We start from the raw sequence: 23545 nt of genomic DNA on the forward strand, positions 1-23545 counted from the left end.
TCACAATGCCTTTCATGTGAGTCTTCTAAAGAGATTTCAGGGATCGGAGCCTATGGAGCCAGTAACAGAGGATCCACGACAAGTGGATGAGATAAGGAGGTCCTTCAGCTTAGAACAAATTGTGTATCATTCTGTACGCAAAGGCCCTCAGGGCAAGGAATTTTACAGGTATCTTGAAAAATTTAAAAACTATTCGGCATTGGATGCCAAATGGATGTATGAAGATATGTTGTCTGATCATCCACAGCTCTTGGATATTGTGAAGGAAGCTTTTAGTTGAGGTCAATTGAATAGAAGCCCGAGGGGATGTCACCAAGTTCTAAATACTCCAAAGTCAAAGTTCCAGTTGACCGTTTTTGAAAAAAAAAAGTTTCGGTTGACCATTTAGGTATGGACGGGAAGTATGTAGAGGTGCTGACGGGGGGAGGTACGGAGGTGCGACTCCGAGTTGTAGTAGGGATGACGAAGGTACGAACAAAGCGCTGTGGTACGGAGGTACAACCAAGCTGTACGGTATAGACGGAGGTACGAATGGGGGGAGGGGGCTGTACGGGGAGAGGCTGTATAGAGAGGCTGAGCGGTTGTAAACGGAGGGGCTGTTCGGACGGAGAGCTACGGGAGAGGCTACGGATGGGGGGAGGGGAGAGAGAGAAAGAAAAGAAAGAAAGAAAGTTTATTAACGTCCATTGGACACCAAAAGGTCTATGGGACAGCAAGAAACCCTCTAGTACATCTGCTTTAGGGAGGGCACATGGCAGCTCCCAAGGAGTGCAAAAACCAACCCCAATTATTTAGAGTACCTACATGATATTCTGGAGAGTAAACAGCCATACATCAGTTTAAGACCGAGAGTCTTTTGGTTTTGATTTAAACTCTCTGATTAGTGCTACCCCTTCACGGTAAACTGCCCATTTTCCATCCTTTCTGGCAGCCCTGACTTTAGCTAATTCAGTTGCCTTAATCTTGAGTTGATTTTGTGTAAGCTCCTCTGCTATCCATACTTTGGTGCCCTTCAGCTTGTAAGATTGTCGAAGAAGCTTGATCCGCAAATCTTTTGACTTCAGTGTAAGGATTGCATGACCTCTATAGTGCAAAATAGAAGCTGGCCTGGAGTTGTCATCATCTTGCTCATCATCATTCACCCATTCGATGTTGGGCAAACTTGATTTGATCTTTGTTAATATTTCACTATATGTATCCTCCTCTTTGTACCAATCTTTTGGAAGCCCCCCTATTCTAATCTTCAGCGCATTATCACATCTAGCTTCGTGTTCTTTAATCTCTGCTTGGATATTAGACTTACTTGCTTTGTTGTCAACTTCCACAAACACTTCCTTCCTAGCAGTTGTACTTTAGTGTGAACAAGATCTTTGACTGTAGAGACTAGCTGCGGGGTAGGGGGGAATCCTTACAAGATTTTACAGCCTCATCAATTACTGCCTGCTTACTAGGCCCTTCCAAGATGTGAAGTCGGGCCTTTACTTCTACCAGCTCCAATCGTAGCTCTCTCACTGCCTGCTGCAAATAAAAAATCTGATCATGTTGCCCGAGGATGGGCCGTTTTGAGCCTTCTTGTTGGTAATTCCGTGCGTATGGAGAGGGTGTCATGGCTGCAACTGTAGAGTACTGAGTCTTGATGGATGTTGAAGGAGTTGAGGGGGTTGAGTGGGACTTGGAGGAGAGGGTAGGCCAATCCATAGTTGGCTGTATGATGAACCCCCCTGGCTTAACCTAACCCCGGAGTTGGGTTGGGGGTTTAGCGCAACTCGCGGTTAGAGAGAATGTGAAGAAGAGGAAGGTAGGTTGGGCCATGCTTTGCTGGCCATATCTCCTGTTACCCCCTGGTTGAGCTAACCCCCTAGTTGGGCTGGGGGTTCAGCCCAGCTAGGAGAGGCTACGGGAGAAGACTATGGGAGGGGGGGCGGAGAGGCTACGGGAGCGGGGGGTAGAAAGGCTGCGAGAGGGGGGCGGAGAGAGAGAGAGAGAGAGAGAGAGAGAGAGAGAGAGAGTTTTTCCATATTAGTAATGATTCAAGCTCATTGTGAAGAGATACAGAAAGGTTTCAAATGATGCGTCAAGCAGTAGTGGGAATGCTCCCAACTCAGCCAGGACTATCTGATCTGGGATTGAAGGCTTTGTGTGGGTCATACGTGAAAGTAAGAGAACTTGAATCCTCTCCACTCGATCCCAATTTGTCTTTGATGGGTCTACCATACATACTCATTGGATGGAACATGGAGTCAAAGAGAAGAGACTTGGTCCAGGGATCTTGGAAATGAGAGTGAAAGCATTGCTGCTCAAGTTTGGCAAGTGCGGTGTGTCCCTTCCTTAAGTCGGGCCTGCTAGTCACATCGTGAAAAGGAGTGAGAGAAAAGAACACCCAAGTATGTGTAGGATGCAACGACCTTCATGTATTGAAAAGCATGACCTTGGTTTTATTGAGGTTGACCTTCAAGTCATGTGTCTCACAGAAAGTATGAAGTGCATCCAAGTGTCGCTGGAGGTACAGTGCTAAGGATGAGAGTAAGATTACATCATTTACGTATGGAAGGATTTGGATCAAGGATTTGGCGAGAAAGCAACGAGTCTCCCCCAAGGTCCTGATGAAAGTCTCAAGCTCATCTTTATAGAGGCCAGACAAGGTCGGTGATAATGGAGAACCTTGCCTGACCCCAATAGTACTCATAATTTCCTTGTCCATTGTGCACCTATTTGAACCTTGCCCTAGACTCTCTCATCAAGTGCGATGACTACCTAGACGGTCTCCTGATCTTACCCCAACTTGTGGAAACTCCGATGAGGCGAGCTCTTGGTATTGTGCCAAAAGCTTTGCAGAAATCTACAAAGCAGAAATAGACCCTTTGTCTCCGTGCTCTGGCCTCATTATTGGCGGGCACGCTCGTCCTTGCCTCTGATAGTGACAAGTGATTGGAGAAGTGAATGGGAGAAATGTGGCACTCTTCTTGATCCTTGTACCCACTGTTTGTATGGATTTTTGTCCGAGGTGTAGATAGCCTTGTTTACCCTGTATTATGGGTAATCCTTTCTCTAGCCTCTAGTGTGTCTTGATTGGATCTTCCCATTCGAAAGTATTGGTGACAATAGTTTGAATTTTCATTCTAGGAAGCAATTGATAATGGTCCCACAAGCGGTGCACCCCTACTTGGTGAAAGGGAGGCTGTCAAATCTCGGATAATGACATACCAGCCTGCTTATGTCTATGTGTATGTAATAATTATAGTGAGTGATTGAGTGTGCGCATGCGTGCACGTGTAGGCGTGTGTGTGGGAGACATGTGTATATCTTAGACTTGTTGGGATTGTGTCAAATGTCCTGCTAATCTGACTTTTTTGGGGGGTATGCTTGAGGTCTTGTGCTTGAGGACTAGTCATGAATAAACAAGCAATGGTATTCCCTTCGTATCTTGTAGTATTTGGGACACCTCATCAGTGCACGCTCCTTTGTCTCTATCCCGTGGATCCTCCGAGGCTACATAGTTTTAGATATTAGCAGTTTCATGTAGCTGCAATCTTACGCCCTGCCTCTATCTGAAACCTATGAGATGAGGTCTTGGAGTGACTCATGGCGATCTATAATACCCAAGTGTTCAAATGAAGCTATCGTTGCTTATTGTCTTTGTTGAAGGCCATTTCAATAGTGCATGTAGTGGGGATACCCATGTGCCATGAATGCTCACCTATCATAGGTTGGGCACTCTTCACATTATTTTCCCCTCGTAGACATATTGCTTGTTCCCTTTGCTTTAGAAAGCATTCTCTTCTTACTACAAAACTTCACTACTGCTATATCCACACACACTTGATGCTTTGTACATTGACATGCTGCCTGAACGCCTTTTCCATTGTAAGATGTGCTCTCGCTTAAGTTGTGCAAATCCCTCTAGTTCTATTAGGGCTGTTCTTCCTCAAACCTCGATGGCCATTTTCCACTCACTCCTTCAAAGCTGCCGTTACCAATGTACCCATGCATTGGAGGTGAAATCAACCCCCTATTGCCTCCTTTCGAGAACAGTTTTTGATTTGCATAGTACACACAGGTGGTGGAGTTCCAATGATCATTTGGTTTTTCTTCCTTTTATCCCCCTCATGCCATACTCGGATGAAACTGAGTCTGGATCTACAAACACTCACCATACTTGCACATGAAATCTGCAAATACACCACATAGAATTAGTAATAATTTCTTTTTTTAACATTTTTGCAGGACTGACCCAAACTGTGAGCTTGGAGATCACTACATGCACTATAAAGAGGCAAAATCGCCCCAGATAATTTAGGCTGATCGACAATGAAAAATTGTTGGAGTATTCATGAAATACTGTGCGATAGGGTGATAAAACTGAGAATACATGCAGATTTGGAAAATAAAGCCTTGATTTTCTCTAGATGAGTTTTGATTTTGTTTTAGCGGTTGAGTGTAATGTCACACTCTATTCCTCAAAGATCTGAGTTGGCAAAGCTAGCAACCGTTGATATAGCGGTAGTATTACCCTGTGAAGGTCAATTACTGTTTCTATCTTGATGTTAGAGGGTGGTTCCTGTCATGAATGTTCAAATTTGTGTATGTGCTCTCTTGAGTGTAAGCGTGCATGTGACTTGAAGGATATGTTTCCTCCTTATTTTTGTAATGTGTGGCATCGCAGCTTGCTTTGCAACTAGAATTCAGTTTTTTGCAAATTACGTGCCTAGTTACAAAAGATCAATAATTACCAGGAAGCTGAACTTTGCTTGAAATGGGCATCATACTAATATTCTGCTAGAGAGAGAGGGTTAATTGCTTGTGCCTGATGTAGGAAATGAGAGTCTTGCACCCTTTTCGATGCACTATTGGTTATTTTATAACCTAAGATACCTTCTCCATTTTGGTCTACTAGAATTCAGACTAGCATGGGCATGAGTTCATATGCTTTATATGATTAAGGATCAGAACTTTCTTCCCTAACCACCATCTTCAAACAAAGCTTTTGGTTGTATCCAGCATTTCTTAAATTCTTAAATTTGTGCATGTGCTCTCTAAATTGTAAGCATGTATGTTCCTCCTTATTTTTGTGATGTGTGATGTCACAACTTGCTTTGCAACTGGAATTCAGATTCTTTGCAATTATCACTTGGCCAGTTGCAAAAGATGACAGGAAGTGTACTTTGCTTGAGATGGGTGTCACCCTTTCTCGTATAGAGAGAGAGAGAGGATTAAGTGCTTGTGCCTGATGCAGGAAATGAGAGTCTTAGACAATTTTGTGATGCATTATTTTATAACCTAGGATACCTTCTCCGCTTTTTCCTACTAGAATTCAGACTAGCGTGGGCATAGGCTATATATAACCAAGGATTAGAACTTTCTTCCCTAGCAAAAGTTTCCAAACAAAGTTTCTGGTTTGTATCAAACATTGATCACCACTAATTGCACAAGGAAGCATATTTAACGCGGCTGAAAAGCTATATTTCACCGATTAAATGCAAGATGACTATCAATGAGCTTGTCTGTGATGACTCATGCCATTTGATTGTAGGCATTACATTCCAATTCTTCATCATTTGGAAAATTTCTAGTTTTATCTATTGTGATTTCCATACAGATATGTTACTATGCGCTTTTTTCTCTTGCAGCTTGAAATCAAGTTCCTTTTAGTAGCACGTTTGAATGCTCTCATGCCCCTACTTACTTTTGTGATTTCTGCACAGATACTATGCTCTTTTTCTCTTGCAGCTTGCAATCAAGTTCCTGTTAGTAGCATGTTTAAGATATCCTGTATATTCAAAAGGTCTTTTTGATCCATGAGTAGTAATGTCCTTTCACTTGTCTTGATTCATCCACTGAACTGTCAACTTTGCCATGTCTTACAATTTTTAAGGACTTGAAATGTTCCTGCAAGCATTGGTCAAAAAATTGGTCCAACTCAGCATAGATCTTATAGTAGTGAATATTGCATGGATTACGTGATTACTCTCATGTTGTCAAGTTGCAAAAAGTTAATGTCATTGGTTTGCAGGTTTTGATCTTGCTTCCTCTGCGGAGTTCTGCTCTAAGGGTGGTAAAGAGATTGCTGCATCTAGTCCCTCCATCACAAAAGGTTGGCTTCAATTGTATTTGGAGAAGTCTCTTTGAGACTTAAGAAACTTCTATTATTCTATATTGTTCTGCAAGATCAATTTATTGTGGCAACTTTACATCTCCTTATTTCAAATAATATATGAACATATAATTTAAGAAAAGGTATTGATATCATTTTGGCTGGTGCATCGTTAATCTGATATTGCAGAGTGAGCGGGGAATAGGGAAAAACGGTTAACATTTTGTACGCGATTTTTTTGTGGTAATCAGTGGTGGCTCGAGAAAGGACTCAATGCTCAGTATCATAGAAAAGGTTCTAAATGTTATCCTCACTAACCATGAAGAGTTAAACAGTACCTTGAAATCTTAAAGAGCGGTTTGTTGAAAAACCTTGTGGGATTGGAAGATAAAGCTCAAGGGGGATGGAGGTGGAGCAACGTGGTACAAGAGGAAAAGGGATTTTCACACATTGCTTGGAAATCTTGTTTTTTTCCTAAACCAAGTTCATCCTATACCCACAAGGGCACCTCCATCCACGTCATTGCTTAGCTCAAGCTTAGTACCTTATCACCATGTCACTCAATCTTGGCCCTACCCAAAACACACTATTGCTCACACCACACTAAAACCCACAAAATCACGCATATACTTGGCACAAGGCCTTGATACCATCAAACCCTCCCTCAAGGGATTACCTTATACTGTGTTACAGATAAATCTAGGTACATTGCCTCTCGTAGCCTCTCCGCTTCCTCCTTCGTAGCCTCTCTCTCCGCTCCCCCTCCCGTAGCCTCTCTGCCCCCCCCTCTCGTAGCCTCTCCGCCCCCCCCTCCCGTAGCCTCTCCGCCCCTTCTCCCGTAGCCTCTCCTAGCTGGGCTGAACCCCCAGCCCAACTAGGGGGTTAGCTCAGCCAGGGGGTAACAGGAGATATGGCCAGCAAAGCATGGCCCAGCCTACCTTCCTCCTCTTCACATTCTCTCTAGAGGAATAAGGGTAAGATTTTGGCATCTGGATGGGCACTAGATTTTAAAAAATGGTTCCAAAAATGGGAGGTAGAGAGGTACTTGGACTACTCTCCAGAGGAGGTAGATGAGGATGCCTTTCATCATGACCTGCTGAATGCACTACACAGGAAATGGCAAACAGCTGAAAACAGAGATAAGTTTGAGTACTACCGTACATTTATCAACCCCGAATATTGGGCTACTTATACAAGAAGAGAAACAGCCACGCAGAAGTACATTTGCACACCTATGGCAATACATAAGCGAAGAGCTTTGGCCTCACTTCGCACCCGATCACACCAGCTGCAGATTGAAATAGGAGGATGGAAAGATATGCCAAAAGAGAGCAGAATATGCCAATTATGTGACCAGGGAATGGCAGAAACTGAAGAACACATGGTAATGATATGCCCTTACTGTACTCACATCCGGAAAGCATTTAGCTCTCTTCTCGAGGGACATAACAGACTGGCTGATATGCTACATAGCGGGTCACCCCCAGCTTTAGGAACGTTTGTCTATAAGCTTTTCAAGCACAAGAACTCACCTAAGACATAGAGGTAGTTTCTCTTAATACCCTCCCCTCCAAGGGAGGAGTCTTTGTGTACGAGGATTTTGTATTGCTCGGGTCCCATAGGCCGATTTTTGGTCTTCAGAGGACGATAATATATTCTTCTTCTTCTTCTTCTTCTAACCCCGAGTTAGGGTAAACCCTCAACCGAGCCCAGGGGGTTAGGTTAAGCCAGGGGGGTTCATCATACAGCCAACTATGGATTGGCCTACCCTCTCCTCCAAGTCCCCCTCAACCCCCTTGAAACGAACCTTAGCTAAATCTAATAATCTCGATTTTATCTCATCACGGGTGATGGCATCTCGTTTTTCCACCCAGCCTTGCTCTCATGGATCGCATGGTTTCTGATACGTAATTTCTTTGTCTCATGCCTATCCACAAAACCCACAACTCCCTAGATGGTTCCCTTTGCCACATGTCATCGTTTTAGCCCTTTTTACTTGGTACACCATTTACCCCTCTCTTGGGGCATAATTAAACCATTTGCCCCTTGGCACTATTACATATTTAGGTGCACCTAGGCCTTAGCACTCAGAACCACCTAGTCAATGCCATTTCACCCTCACCTAGGACCTTGGCAGTTACTTCTCTTGACCATTTTATTTACGCACATTAAATATTACAGAAGTCGGTCATCTAAGAGAAAATGCCCACCGATCTTTCCGAGGTCATGCTATCTCGGCTAGAGTATAACATTCCTTCCCTCTTCAAGCATCAGCGCTCCCATGGACTCGAGTAACTACAGGACTATCATGATTGGACATGTGATGTCCAAGATCTATGCAGCTGTATTGGATGCGTCGGTTAGCCTGTTCGCAAAGATGAGAGGGCTCAGAGTAGAGGGTCAAGCCAGTTTCAGGCGAGACCATGGGACTATGGATCACATACTCACACTCAGGAGTGTCATTGAGAAGGCCAGATCACGGAAGGAGAGGGTATATTGCTGCTTTGTGGATTTTCGCAAAGCCTTTGACACAGTACCTCAAGCTCGTCTCATCACACGCCTACAGACACTGGGATTTGATCAGGAGATCATTTGGGCAGTCATGGCACTGTATGAGAGAGTCTCAGGCCGAGTTCGGACAGGCGCAGGTTGGACACATGAGATCTTGAGTACCATAGGAGTCAAACAAGGTTGTTCCTTATCACCGACCCTGTTTGGCCTCTACATCAATGAGCTTGAGACTTTCATGGGGGCGTTCGAAGGGACCGGTTGCTCGTCGAGATCATCATCAGGATTCTTCTTTATGCAGATGATGTGGCACTCTTGTTGTCCACACCCGAGGGGCTCCAGCGACACCTGGATGCACTGCAGGCTTTTTGTTTATCCCATGATTTGGAGGTCAACCTTGGCAAGACCAAGGTCATGATCTTTAACACCTCTCGAGCAAACATGCAATGGAAGCAGTTTACTTTTACTTTCGGTGGGTCACCGGTTGAGATCGTATCCTCATACACTTACTTGGGGTCATCTTCTCCGGCCCGATCTTCACGATGAGACCAACGATGCAAGCTAGATTGAGCAGGGGATACGCCTCACTTGGCTAGAGAGACAATGCTTCCACTCCCACTTCCAGGACCCTCGGACCAAGGCTCTTCTCTTCGACTCCTTGGTCCGATCAGCCGGTATGTATGGCAGCCCTTGTTGGGGGCCTGACATGTCAGAGATAGAGTGGACACGGGTGGAGCGCTTGCAGATCCTCATGCTGTCATGGATGATCTGGGGGAAATCGTCTGTACCACATTACATCATTTAGGCCGAGTTTGGTGCTTCTCCACTCCAGCTAGATGTAGCCTTTCAGACCATTATATATCTACACCGGGTTAGATCATATGGGGACTGCACATTAGGGAGATAGAGGTTGCCATAATTGGCTCTCGATTCCTCCATGAGGTTGGCAGCAGAGGGAGACGAGCGATGCTGGTCTGCACGGACTCACAGATGGTTTGTGAGACTAGGGTATCCACATCGATAGGATACCTCCTTTTCAGTACAGTTTAGATGACCCATTGGTACTCCCACCCACCATCCCGATCGGGCCACACACCAACCAAGTCATTCGTGAGGATCTCCTGCAACTACACACCTTTAGGACCTGGTTGGAGCCGAGGGAGCTTCCAGTGAAGCTGAGTTTCTACAGAGATTACTGTCTTCGTATTTCGGAGTAGGGATTCATCACACCACCGGGGTACATTGAGCTTCATATGCCTCACTCACTACGGATCTCCATCGGACAGTTTCGGGTATCGTCACACCGCCTCCGCATAGAGAGCGGCAGAGCAGAGGGGATTCCTAGGGAGCATCGCTTATGCATATTGTGCGACTGTCAAGAGGTCGAGTTGAAGGAGCATTTTATTTTCAGGTGCCCAGTGTACTACGAGATTTGAGGTCGCTACCACTGCCTCTTCAAAGACAGCTCCGGGCTCCCTTCCAGATTCCTCACCTACCTTGATCAGAGATGCCTCGCGGCCTTCATTCACGAGGGGGTCCAACATAGAGAGTACTTACTCAGGCGACGGGGCTTGGCCACATCATCAGACACCTCTCAGAGTAGGATCACAGAGTTCTTCCCATCGAGTGACATTGATCGTCCAGTCTCTAGCCGCAGATGTGATAGAGACCCCGACCCGACGACTGCAACACGACACACGAGACATTGAGGGGACACACAGATCACTCTGGGGGACCTCCCGTCATTGTTTAGACCCGGGATACGTCCCACGAGAGTCACGGTGACTCTGGTCTTGTGTCGAGCCTCGTCCAGGAGACCGAGACGTACAACACCCCTTAACGGGCACCAGCGTCCCATCACCGGCTATGCATCAGCTAGGCGACATGACATACGGAGGATTCCGCTCCGCTCCAGTCCTTTTCTTTTCATTGTTACATCCAGATGTATTTGATTTGATTATGTATGATCAGACTTAGGATTCAACATGGGTGATGATGCTCGTTTCAGTAGCTCCATCCTTACTGTGAGTTGTATCAGGTTTTCTTTCAGTCTCATAGACCCATCGGTCTTCCGAAGACTCTAATAAAATTTCTTTCTTTCTTTGTTTCTTTCTCTGCCTCTCCAAGTTACTCCTAACTCTCCCTCTCACCTAGTGCCTCAGTTCAACGTCGAATTCACTCACTCTTTGCCTTCTCCTACCTTCTTTCCCTAATCTAAAACTTGTTCCCTTGACCGTTGAACCAATCAAGCACTTGCAAAGTAATGAACATGAATTTCGAAATTAGGGCATACCTGGAGAAAAAATTGTCCAAAATTCTCGCAACAGAAGTTCCTATCTTAGGAGTTGGCTCTGATACCAACTGACACGACCCCAGCACTCTTGAAACCTCTGATCTGCAAGCAAACAAAAGAACACACCAAACGTGAGGAAACTGAGCAGGCTGCTCACCACCCAACCATGACATCTACGGGATGCGATCCCGAATCAGGAGATGTCTCCTCTAAGCCACGAGTTGAGCTACTGGCACTGAATCCCAACCAGATCCTAACCACTCTGGTGTCCCATACCACTAGGTGGCGCTGTGAAGCTTGGGATCTGCTATTGGGCCTTGGGCTACGCTATGATGCAAGCGCGCATCCGCGACTCAATCTAGGATTAGACCTAGCACCTGGGAACGAGACTTGCTCCCATCGGCTCCCCGAGAACTTAACCCTTGGGCCCCTTATATAGACTCATGCCCCAAGCGCCAAAAATAGCGAGGACCCCTAATTGGTTCGTACCCTTGCCACTCAACCTGAGAATCAAGCCTGCCTAGCTCTAAGCCTCCCCAGGCTTCCTGAGCTAGTCTTGTGTAACCGGTACACATCGGATACCAATCCGTGCACATGACATCTAAGATGGGAAATGTAGGAGCTTGAAATTCAAATGTTGCACGAGCGCAGGTGGACGGGGTACGCTTTAAGCTTTAAGTCCGTCATGCCCTGAGTAGAGTATTGAGGATTTTGTGTTCCTTGAACTCATGTTGGAAAACCATGAAGCATGGGTAGACTTACCTAGCATACTTGAAGATGAGTCAAAGAATCTAGGCAAGTGAACCCAAGCTAGAGAAGCATGAAAACAATTTAAAGACTTTAAATGACTTTGAAGTCTGGGGCATTTGCTACAAATGGCTCTCTACTATGCGAGTTTCTTTGAAGAGCAATGACAAGGCACGAAACAGACTGTGGATAGCCTATCCACAATATTAGTAGCCAAGACTGCATTGGTAGACGATACTGTGCTAATCATTTCAGTCAAAATCAAGAATACAACAATCAGAGGAGTGTTTTTTAATTGTGAATCAGATGTTGACATCATATTTGATGACCTTGGGAGGAAATCAAGATTGAAATCACTAAAGTGATCAACCTTTTGGGTGTGGATGGCGAATGAATGCCTTGTCAATTTGAGGGAATGTTGAAGGATGTGTGTTTCAATATAGGATGAATGTAGTACACGGTAAGCTTAATTATCATTGCTATGGAAGAAAATGTCTACCTCCTATTGTTAAAAAGACGATGTGTGAAATGAGCTAAGGTGCTACATGTTTGGGGATCAGAGATCATGACGATCAAGGCAAATAAGAAATAGCCCATGGTGCCAACCAATTTATGAAGCTTGTTAAAGGAGTGAGAGATCTCAACATGTTTGCTAAAGACATTGAAATTGGACTAATGCGTGGAATATCAACCTAGTGGGTGAGATTCATTTGTTCCAAGTGGTGGTTGAGTTGAAGGAGTCACAAAAGACCGAGAAGGCAACCGAGCATCAAGGATTTACCACTCAAAAATTCGGCCAAAGCCCGAGAAGAAAGCTGACTTATTGTGGATGAGTCATGTATGTAGAGTCACCAAGTCAGATGTATTGAGTAGCGGAGCTTATGCATGAGCTGGGCATAGGAATAGGAGACAACATCGAACGGTTTAAGTTCGAACTTGTTTGTCGAGGTCTTCTACCACATGTGTATATCATCCCTCGAATGGCCCATACTAGCTAAAATTTGTTTGTTGACTTCTTACACGAGGAAAGACCACGAGATTTCTAGGTTTTGATGTGTAGTTGCTCATACTTTGCCAACCAAGATTGAACCTCATATCTCATGTGCATGTGGAAAGTCGGAACAGTGGTTGCAGCTGACTTGAGAGATTTTGTGCAGGAAGTCTTGTGGTGATGTATGAGCTCAACAAGCAACGAAACTTTATAAATTTTTTTGGATTTGTGTTTTTGTGTGGTGCAATATATTTTGGCATGCTTGTTGAGCTATTGCTAAGGATTTATCTGCATTTTTTTTCCCTATATCTTTCCATAGTACGAGGTAGATTTTAATGTTTTTGTAAGTGCAATTGATAAAATTTACTCTGCAATATTCTTTTCCAAGTTTGTATATGCATATTTTAGAAAAATATTGTCTGCCATTCAGACTAGTGTGGAGCACCAAGGAAGGTTTTTTGAAGAATTTGGAGTGGATTCTGAAGATGAGAATGAAGCTGAAAAGGCTGGAAAAAAATCAAAGCCAGCTGATTTTAGTGCTCTTTTTGGGGGTAACAATGATGATCATTTCCGAATTGGAATTAAGTTCACAAGGTGTGTATTGCACAAACTCATGTAAGTCTTGTTTATCTTTAAGATATGCCTTATGAAAAGTCTCTTTCCTAGCATTTAGATTCAGTCTCTTTTCTTCAAATAATTTTCATTCTGTTACACATCATTATTCTGGTCAAACAATTTTCTGACAAAACATGATATCCGGTGTGCTTCAGGCTTTTTGATTTTTGTTTTCAAAAAGCAACAAGAATTCTGTTTTCTTGTCCATGCATTTATCTTAGGCTTCTTATCAATGATCATGCTAAAGGATCAAAATGTGTTGGTCTGTAGGGAGCATTATTTGAAGGATTATTTTTTATTAGTTCTGATGTGCAGTGATAGCAGATTCAGTATGCTGAATCTGCCCTCCTGTACCTTAAGAGGAATGATAGGGACTTAGCACATTGGCTAAGTGTGAAGGTGAGGACACTTAATTGGCTTTTTTAAACATGCACATGAAAGAGGTCACATGGGACAAGAAACTGAAGCTATAAATGCTGAGCTGGGAACTGTGTCAGTAGGATGACCTAGAAATACTGAGAGCTATTGGAATGGTAGACAAGCCTGTGTAGCTGCTTCCATGTGCTGACCAATTACAAAAGGCAGAAACTCAAGAACAGTCGGTGTAAGTCTAAGTCGACACTAATTACAATGCTCACAAAAAGCAGGAAATCCAATGCCAAGAGTCTGGCAATCGAACACGAGGGAATGGTAAATTTGTTGATGAATAGTCTACCCCTCGTCCATGGATCACACAGCATGTAGCAGGCAGTTGAGCCAGAACAAAATGCTATTCTGCTGTCTTGCTGTAAGGTATTTGCATGAAATAAGAAAGCATGAATTAGCATTGGCAGGCAGTGGAGCCAGAACAAAATGCTAGTTCTGCTGTCTTGGAGTAAGGTATTTGCATGATATAAGAAAGCATGAATTAGCATTGCCTGAAAGGGTTCACAATGTTCAATGCATAGGGTTTAACATGTGGGATGCATAGGTACATGATGCTGTGGTACAATCATGGAACAGCTCACTGGTCCCAAAATGCATTCACGAAAATACAATGCAGTTTGACCATTGTGATTCTTTTTCATGGACTCTGAAAACTTTCATTTGGAAGTCATGAGGTCATCTGACCATTATACCTTTGTTGACAAACTGCTGCGAGAAAGCATGAGGATAAGGTAATGCGATTTGGAGTAAATGTAAGTAGGGAATTAAGCCGAGAGAAAGAAAGAAAGAAATATTAACGTCAGTAGAAGGCCTCATGGGCCTATTGTTAGCTTTTGTAATAGAATTGCTTATATCAATCACATACAGTCTGTCTCTCACATAAAATGATATCAGATGATCGCAGCTCTTTTTCACAACACTCACAGTACTCAGAGGAGTTTGCAATATTGTAAAACATCCAAAATTATTTATTATAAAGGACTCCAAGACTCAGGACACAGGCTCAAAACGTTGGCCCACCTCTATGGAGGATTTTTGCTAGATACAAGATCACGACTGACATCGACTCAGCTGACAAGACCTAGACCTAGACTCACCATTTCATGCTATCAGCCAGCTGAGATGGTCTGACTACGAACCCTGAAATCGACACTCATTGTAGACTTGAGATTTTGGACAAAGAGGGGAAAACAAGTGGCTCTAATTGCTCATATATTGAGAAGAGTCGGTTGCCGCGCGAAGGATCACGACCCTATGCAACATGTAGAGGCAAACCGGGAGCTGATTGATCCATCAATGAAGGTAAGTGCCACGTAGCTGCCATACATTGGCCAGCCTCCTATTACTTGCATGGCCCAATCAACAATCATCAACCAGCCTCCCCATGAGAATGGCTTTCCAACGTCCAACCCATCCCAACTCTACTCATAGGGGAACATCCGAGCCAAGGCATCACTCTTGATGTGGCCCACCGAATACAAAGATTACAGAGACCACGTCCCAATTTCCCTGCTCAGTCGGGCCTGCAACATTGGTTGCATCTTGAAAGTCGAGTTAGAGAAAAGAACCCCATGTATGTATAGGATTTAATGATCTCCACCAGTGGCCCATGTAGTGTAGTTTAGGAGAGCCATCGATCGATACCGTTATAAATGATAAGATGATGTATCTTGCCCATGACCAGCCTTGAATGCCTGTATGATATGATTGATGCTCGTTTGGTTATAGAGACCCAGTCTCTTTTAGATCAACATTTGGTGGTAATAAGATAAAATCATAACGAAAATCTAGAAATTGAAGTTACTGGATAAACTGGTGGTTGTTGAAGTAGATTTGGTGAGTCGCGAGGCATTGTGGAAGGCGTCGGAATAGAAGTGAACCTGTAAAAAGCGTAGAAGCAGAATTGGTTGATCGCGACGGTCTGTGGAGGTGTTTGAACAATACATATGGCGTAATGGAACCAAAACATCGGTAAGTCGCAACAATGGGTGGTGCTTGGAGCAGAAGTGTACTGAAGGGGGATTCAAACAAAAACGGTTAGATAATATAAAAAAATTTGATGACGGAAAGAAAGCTAAGCAATGGTGGTGAATGGAGAGCAGGCGCAGGGAGCTAAGGAAGAGAGCTAGGTAGGGAGTTCCATCTAAGAAGAGAAAGAAACTCGAAGAGAGTTCACGTAGGTTGAGGAGGATATATGAGACAAAGTACAATTGAAAAAGTAACTCATACAAGCCACTATGGATTGAGACGAAGGGCTCGCTAGGCCCTTGCTGAGCGTTATACTAAGTAACTTAAAACTAATACTCTAAATATAAAGAAATCATGAGATGGTAAGAGATGTGATCGATTGTCATCTACTATGACCTTGGTACCACGACACTCTCTATCGGACCATCTCTTGTTGTTGTGGGTGAAGAGATCTGTATGCTCTTTGTATTCTTTGAGCTAGATTGATCAAGAGTGACACCTTGGCTTTGACAGTCTCTTTTGAGTAGAGCTGGATAGAATGCATCCCAGAATGCTATGCTTATGTTATACTATGCTTATGCTATGCTATACTTGTGCTCGTGTTATGCTATGCTTATACTACTTATGTCATGCCATGTTTATGCTTATGTCATACTATGTTTATGCTACGCACTTATGTTATATTGCACACATCTTATGTTGTGTACTTTTTGTACTTCACGTTGTGCATTTACCTTACTTATACTCTGTTTTAATGTTACGCTTTTATGCTAAATGCTTTAATACCAATGCGTTTGTGCTTCTATGTTATGTTATGCCATGCTATGTTTATGCTTATGTTATCTATGTTTGTTACTCTATGTTTTATGCTATCGTTACTATGCATGATTAGACTTCTATGTGTAAAGATTCTTCACATATGTGTACACTTACATTATGTTTCTATTTTATGCATTTATACACTTATTAATGCTATAATACAAGGCTTTAGCGCAGGTTTAATGCAATTCTATGTACCATTGTGCTTGGCATCATATATATCAAGCTTTATTTGCAAGCTAATTATTTACTAAAGGGAGTTTTTGAGCCACTTGTGATAGATCATTTAAATGAAGTGCAAGCTAGTACAATGACGAATAACAGTGAAAAGGTTTTAAGAATATATATATATATATATATATATAGTGTAAGCTACTTGATAGATAGAATTGTGAATGTTTAAGCATTTTCGATCAAATAATACTTGTAAAAATCATATCATTGAGTTACTAGAGAGATATTCAAAGTTTAAATTTTATTATTTTATCTTCTTTGATGCAATTCTCGAAAACACACCAACGCAATGTAGATTATGTATTTTATTTTTAAGTAAATATTTTTATTTAGTTTTTTGTATTGACCTTATATGTCAAATAGGTTAGATGCTTTTACTTCTAAAGGAAAAGATACAATGCGTTTAGAATTCACATAACAAAGATTTGATGAGAGAATTAAAAGAATGTTTGATAAGTGGAAGCTTGCAAATGCTTAAATCAGATATTTTTGTTGTGATGAGGACATGCTCTATGATTTTTCTCTCTTTGAGATGATCACATGTTGTATCTAAAGAGAGTTTGCAGTGATATTTGTGATTAAATGGTTATTATAAAGAGTCTTTTTTACATGTCTTTTCTTCGAGATGAGTATAGGAGAGTACATCAAGAGGATGATACGCCATCATGGAAGCATGTGCAGTCCATTGTTAGTGATTTAAATGGATGGATAATCTCTCAACTACGTAATTGCATTAGAGAATGCACAAGAACAATAAAAGATATGATGAAGGATTGAAGTAATTAAAGTATGATTAATCATCTTAGTACACGGAGAGAGATTTTTCGTGTATAGAGGTATTTCAAAATTTGAAAAACAACTATGAGGCGATAAGTGTTGTGAAGACCATGAGCATGACTTACATTGATTTGGACTTGTGAGATGCAATATGTATCTTATTCACTTAACTTAAATGTTCTTCATATTTATAAGACATATTATAATAGTATATGAAGAAATAAGACTTCTTTTGAGTCTTGATTGTGTTCTTTACATCTAATGGTTTTGTAATAAACATGAGATTTGAATATTCATGGTTCCCAAACTAGCAAATTATTGTAATTTTTCTGATGAATCAAATGGATTTTAAAAATATTTTTATTTTAGTTATAAATTACATTGTGCACTATAAATTTTCAAGAAAATATAAAGCTAATAATTGATGATCTTTATCAAGTGTCATTCAAGCCATGGGTTTACACATGTATAGCTATGGATATATGAGGATCACATAGTATATCCATACCATTTTTAAAGTTATGTCTATAGCATATTTAACATGTTCATTGATATTAAAGCTTTCATCTTAGCGATACTTTTGATCTTAGCTAAAGAAATAAAAAGTATTAAAGTCTTTTCTAAGCCTTCTTATATTAAAATGATAGTATGTGAGATCATAGCATATCCATGATTGTAGCATGCGTAAAGCCATAGAATGTACGAAAAAGCTTATATGACTTAACTTATTGCATATGGCTTAGTGAAGCTTGTTAAAGATGGTCTATTGGAGGTTTTACATTTTCTTATAATTTTATGTACACAGTGCGTGTTATAATTAAAATAAAGAACATTGGATGAAAACTTGTTCAATTAATGAGCAAGATCATAATAATTTGATAGTTTGAGAATCATGGAACTTTATACTCATGTTTATTGCAACATCATACGATATGAAGACCATAATTAAGTATCATGGAAAGCGTTATTTCTTTTACTTTTAGCATGTCTTGCAAATACAAAGAGCTTTTGAATTATATATATTGTCTCCCATAACTCTAAGGTAATATGGCATTATGCTCATGATCTTCACAACGCTTATCACCTCGTGGTCGTTTTCTAAATTTTGAAGTATCGCTACATCTAAAATATTTTTTTCATACTTGTGGACCTCTCTTTGTACTGAGATTATTAATTGTACTTGAGTCATCACCATCCTTTTTTATCATATCTTATATCATTCTTGTGCATTCTGTAATGTGACCATGTAGTGATGGGATGATCCATCCTTATAGATTACTAATAATAGACTCCACATTTATCCATGATGGCATATCATCCTTTAGATATACTTTCCTATGCTTATTCCAATGAAGGACATGTGAAAAAGACTCTGTACAGTACTAATGCAGCCACAAATACAAATGCTATGATTCCTTATAGACACAATATGTGATCATGCCAAGGAAATTAAAACTATTAAGCTTACATTCCTTACAAAGGAAATATTGTAAGCCTTTACTTCTTAAATATTCTCCACACTTTCATCATGTCTTTGTTATGTGGATTCCAAAAGTGCCATATCTTTTGCTCTGTAAGTAGAATCATCCAATCCATTTGACATATAGGTTGATATGAGAAACTGAATAAGAATATTTATTTGAAAATAAAATATCCAGTTTAGATTGCATTGGTATTCTTTTAAGCGATTCCATTAAAGAAAGTAAAATATTAGCTTCAAACTTTGGGTATATATTTTTTGATTTTTCAATGCTGTTTTTGCATTGTTGATGCTTCAAGCACATATATGAACCTATGCGTAAAATATTAGCAGAGTTTGCCACTTAGTATTTTGATTTTTCTGATTTTTGTGCTTGTTGTTTTTAACCATGAGACGTTTGCTGTGTTTCAAGAGGGGGGGTCTATCACGGAGATGTGAATTTTTAATTTTTAAGATTTAATGTGAATGACTTGGCCTCAAACTGAATAAAATTGTGAAGGCCACTTCGGTGCAATTAATTCCATGGGACAAGGCAAAGGATCTGAAGGTTACAGCCTTTTCTTATTTTTCAGCTCCAATCATCTTCTTTGAATATCAATTCACGAAGATGACGGACGGCGACTCTCTTCTTCCTTTCGTACGTCCTTCGGAGAGCGATCTTGATTATCGTGTAAGCCCAATCCAAGTTTTCCATTTACTTCTCAGCTTCAAAGATTTTATCTTTGGTGTGCAAAATGGACAGAACTTTCACGTGTCCTTTCAAAATTTCAAACGGAGCTTTTTCTATAGAAGTATGCACTGTGTTGTTGCAGGCAAACTCAACCAGTGGCAAATACTGCTCCCATTTTGCCTTATGTTCCGAGACATAATACTTTAAGAGGTCGAGGACAATCGAATTTGCCTCTTCTGATTGCCCATCAGACTATGGATTAAACGAAGACTAGAAATTCAGCGTGGTATCCATATTCTCAAACGATGCTCTCCAGAATAGACTCGTCCTCCGTGGGTCCGTCACTAACAATAGACTGTGGCCTTCCGTGGTATTTGAAAACATGAGACATGAAACGCTTTGCCATCTCGTCTGCTGTAATATTCTTCCTCATAAGAATAAAGTGAGCTTGTTTGCTGAACCTGCAAATAATGGTTCAGATACCATCATGACTGACGGTGTACAAGGAAGATAAAAATTAAAGTCCATGGCAATGCTTTGCCAAGGTCTATATAGAATAGGAAGTGGCTGTAAAAGTCCAGGTGTTTTCTACTTGTCATACTTCACTTTTTGACAGATGATGCATGTCTTGAGATACGATTCAACATCACGCCGCAAAGCTGGTCAGTAAAAGAAGTTCTTGACAGCCTTCACAATTGCATTTATTCCTCTATGTCACACATAAGGCAGAACATGAGTTTCAGCCATAACCTTGCTCCTCAACTGCTTTATGACACACAAACGGCCATGCATCAACACAAAACCATCTTGAAGAGCATAATGATCATTTCTTTGTCCCTCAGACAACTGATCACATATTCTTGCAAAGTCATCATCCATAGCATATTGCTCTTTCATGGCATCCAACTCATCATGATAGGCAATAGAAACTTACTGAAACTTGTGGTTACTTAGATACAGCATCAGGCACATGCCTCCTAGATAATTTATCAGCAACCACATTCTTGTTTCTAGGCACATGCAGAATCTGAAAATGAAACATAGACAGAAAATTGGCGCAGCGCATGTGCTTCTCAGATAATTTTCTCTCCGGGAGAAAATGCCTCAGCGAAGAATGATCCATCTGCACATGAAAATCAGCAGCCAACAAGTAGTGCTATGAGTGTGACACGGCATAAATTACAGCAAGCATCTCCTTTTCATAAATCTGAAAATTCATTTCAGCAGCCTGCAACACCTTGCTCTCATATGCAACTACGCTTCCATCATGCATAAGTAATCCTCCAATGCTGTTCCCACATGCATCATAGTGGACAGCAAAGGGTTTTCGCAAATCTGGCATTATTAATACAAGATCGAAGCAGAGCTTTTCTTTCATCTCTTCAAAAGATGCAATTTCCTTTGTAGTCCATCAAAAGGATACCCCTTTCTTCTGCATAGTATGGAAAGGTGAAGCAATCTCAACAAAGTAATGGATAAACCTCTTGTAGTACGAACATAAGCTAAGAAAGCTTCGTACTTCATGAATGTTCTTGAGTGGTGGCCTGATTTAATATTTCTTCCCATTGGTCAGTACTGACCCTGTATGGTGGTATGTTCGTGAGCTACTACCCGACTATATCTATGGCATGGTCTTGAAGTCTCTTAGAAGGAAGTTCCCCTGATTCAGAAAAACAATGCTAAAACTCAAAACAAGAAAATGTCCGCTCTTTATACAAACCAGAAAGAGGTGGCCGAACAACTTCTCACTCTTTTTCTTCGGCAAAAATCAAATACGCAGAAATATACTTTTTGATTACTGAAGCAATTGCGGAAGCAGATACAACTGGAGTAGACTCCCCTTTGAGTTCTACATCAAGTACATAAGTCTTTCTCCTGTGAGTCAGGGTAACTATCTTATTGTATGTATCAACAATTGCCCAAAGGTGATAACACCATGGAATTTCCAACAGCACATCACAACCATTTAGAGGCATAATGTAAAACTCTTTTGTATCGACATAACTCCAAATGTGAAGGTGGGGCTCCCCAATAATCAGACTGATGGGCGTACTCAGCCCTATATAGCAGCCATGTTTGCTTCTACCAATGAACCCATTGCTTCTGGACGAATACCGAGCTTTCCTGCTAGCTCAAGAGAAATGAAATTTGCTTTAGTACCTGGGTCAAAGAAAAATAAAACTGTCTAGTAACAGAAAATTTCCCAAGCTCTACAAGCTTCGTGTCATCTTCAGGTTTCTTATTACTAATCATGTTAGGCACCAGTCCAAGAGACGGTTTTGTTTTTTTCCCTTTTCGATCAGTCTTTGGTAATCCTTTCTGTTCATTCTTTTTTTCCATGGGCTGCTTGTTTTTCTTCTTATGCAGACATTCATGCACCTGATGGCTCTCTTCTCTGTGGTAAAAACATTTATTCCGCTCTCTGAGGACGTGTTTCTTTTCTTCTATCAACCTCGTGGGCCGTCACTTGAAATCATGCCGGTGTCTTGCAACAAGGGTAGCTTTCAAAGGCTTACTGAACTTTTCCTTCTTTTCAAACTCTTTTGTTCTTGCTGTCCTTAAAACCACTAGCCCTACCCTGCAGCAAAGCTTTCTATCAGCTGAGACATTTAGACACCTTCAATTTCGTGTAAAAATCCCGAATTTCCTTTTGCAATCCACATCAGTATTTCTCTATCTGCTTAGACAATGGAACATGCCGATAGAAACTAATTGGCAACAGTGCTTCCCAAAATTTCTTATTGTATTCCTCCAGATTGCGGCATCTATCTGCATCCACTTTACGCCAAGCAGTTACAATGTTGTCTTCAAAGGTAGTAGTCAACCATGCATTTTAAAACACCTACTTAAATTCCACCCAAGTGGTAGGTGCTCTGCCTTGCAAAAGGAGAGTGGTCCACCATCGTAGAGCATTACCCTTCAAGAAAGTAGCCACTTTTCTGAATTTTGACGACTCAGTGAAATTCCCACCTGAGTAGGCTGCATCAAACTGTTGGATAAAAGTGGAGCTCTCAGCAAATCTTTACTTCCATTAAAGGTGTCGAATGTCACAGCTGCACCACCCTCTTTATAATGTTTATGCGACCCAAACAGAACCATGGGCTCACCCTTTGGAGGAAGATTGTGATTTCCCGGTAATGGAACCACTGAAACTGGCCTTCAGAAATTCCAAAGGGTGGTGAACAGATAATAACCAGCAAATAGTTAATTTTCAGCCATTTAGACATTCCCACAACAAAATTTGAAAACAACACTCAAGAGCTAGATTGCCCTTGTCCTACACCAGGCACCATATTTGCCCTAAACTTAGGGTATTTTTTTATCATTTATTCAAAAGGCATCCAAATACAAGAAAAGCATTGTCGTGCATCAGCCCAAAATCAGCCAATTGAATAATTCGTTACAGGCACTTTTGTCCTGCTATGCATCAGTTTCAGTCTTGGAAAGGCATCCCAATCCAATGCAATATCCCATGGCAGCCTTTCTTCTGATTGTGGCTGATAGCTCTAACCTGGCAGCTCTGATACCCTTCAAGGGAGTCCTGGCAGGAGAGAAATCATCCAAGTCTGTTCGGGCAGCTCTAAATAGAGCCTTGGCAAGACACAGACCAGCAAAACAACCAACCTTGGCTGTTCCTCGCACACAACAAGGCTAGTTGCAACAAGTTGGCCCTTGTTTCTCTTTGCAATAGAGAATTTGGGGTACTTTCGCTCATCACAAGAGGTAGGGCTGGTTGGGGTGGGCCTTTCAATGTCTGAGGAGGAGAAACTTTTGTAGAGAGCTCTGTCATTGGGAGGGAGATCTTTGAACTTTTGGACGTGATGCTGGATGCTGTCTTGGGTGCTAGGTTGGGATTGCGGTTTTCGCAGACTAGTGTCTAGTCTTTGCCTCGGAGAGTGTTTGCCATAAGGTTTTGAGCTCGAGCT

The 23545-nt window shown here is 41.6% G+C and overlaps 1 protein-coding gene across 3 annotated transcripts in view; it reads left to right on the plus strand.

The window, feature by feature from the left end:
• NOF1 (U3 small nucleolar RNA-associated protein) overlaps nt 1-23545 on the plus strand; it is a 103193-nt gene that overhangs the window by 66649 nt on the left and 12999 nt on the right. For all 3 annotated transcript variants that reach the window (XM_087393496.1, XM_087393497.1, XM_087393498.1), the window contains 2 exons: nt 6011-6091; nt 13061-13224. In XM_087393496.1, coding sequence (XP_087249622.1) covers nt 6011-6091; nt 13061-13224 — 245 coding nt within the window. The remainder of the gene's footprint in view (nt 1-6010; nt 6092-13060; nt 13225-23545) is intronic.

This window comes from Dipteris shenzhenensis, chromosome 22, assembly GCF_047967505.1.
Source record: "Dipteris shenzhenensis isolate YYH24624 ecotype China chromosome 22, Dip_SZ_1.0, whole genome shotgun sequence".
In the NCBI taxonomy this organism is placed as follows: domain Eukaryota; kingdom Viridiplantae; phylum Streptophyta; class Polypodiopsida; order Gleicheniales; family Dipteridaceae; genus Dipteris; species Dipteris shenzhenensis.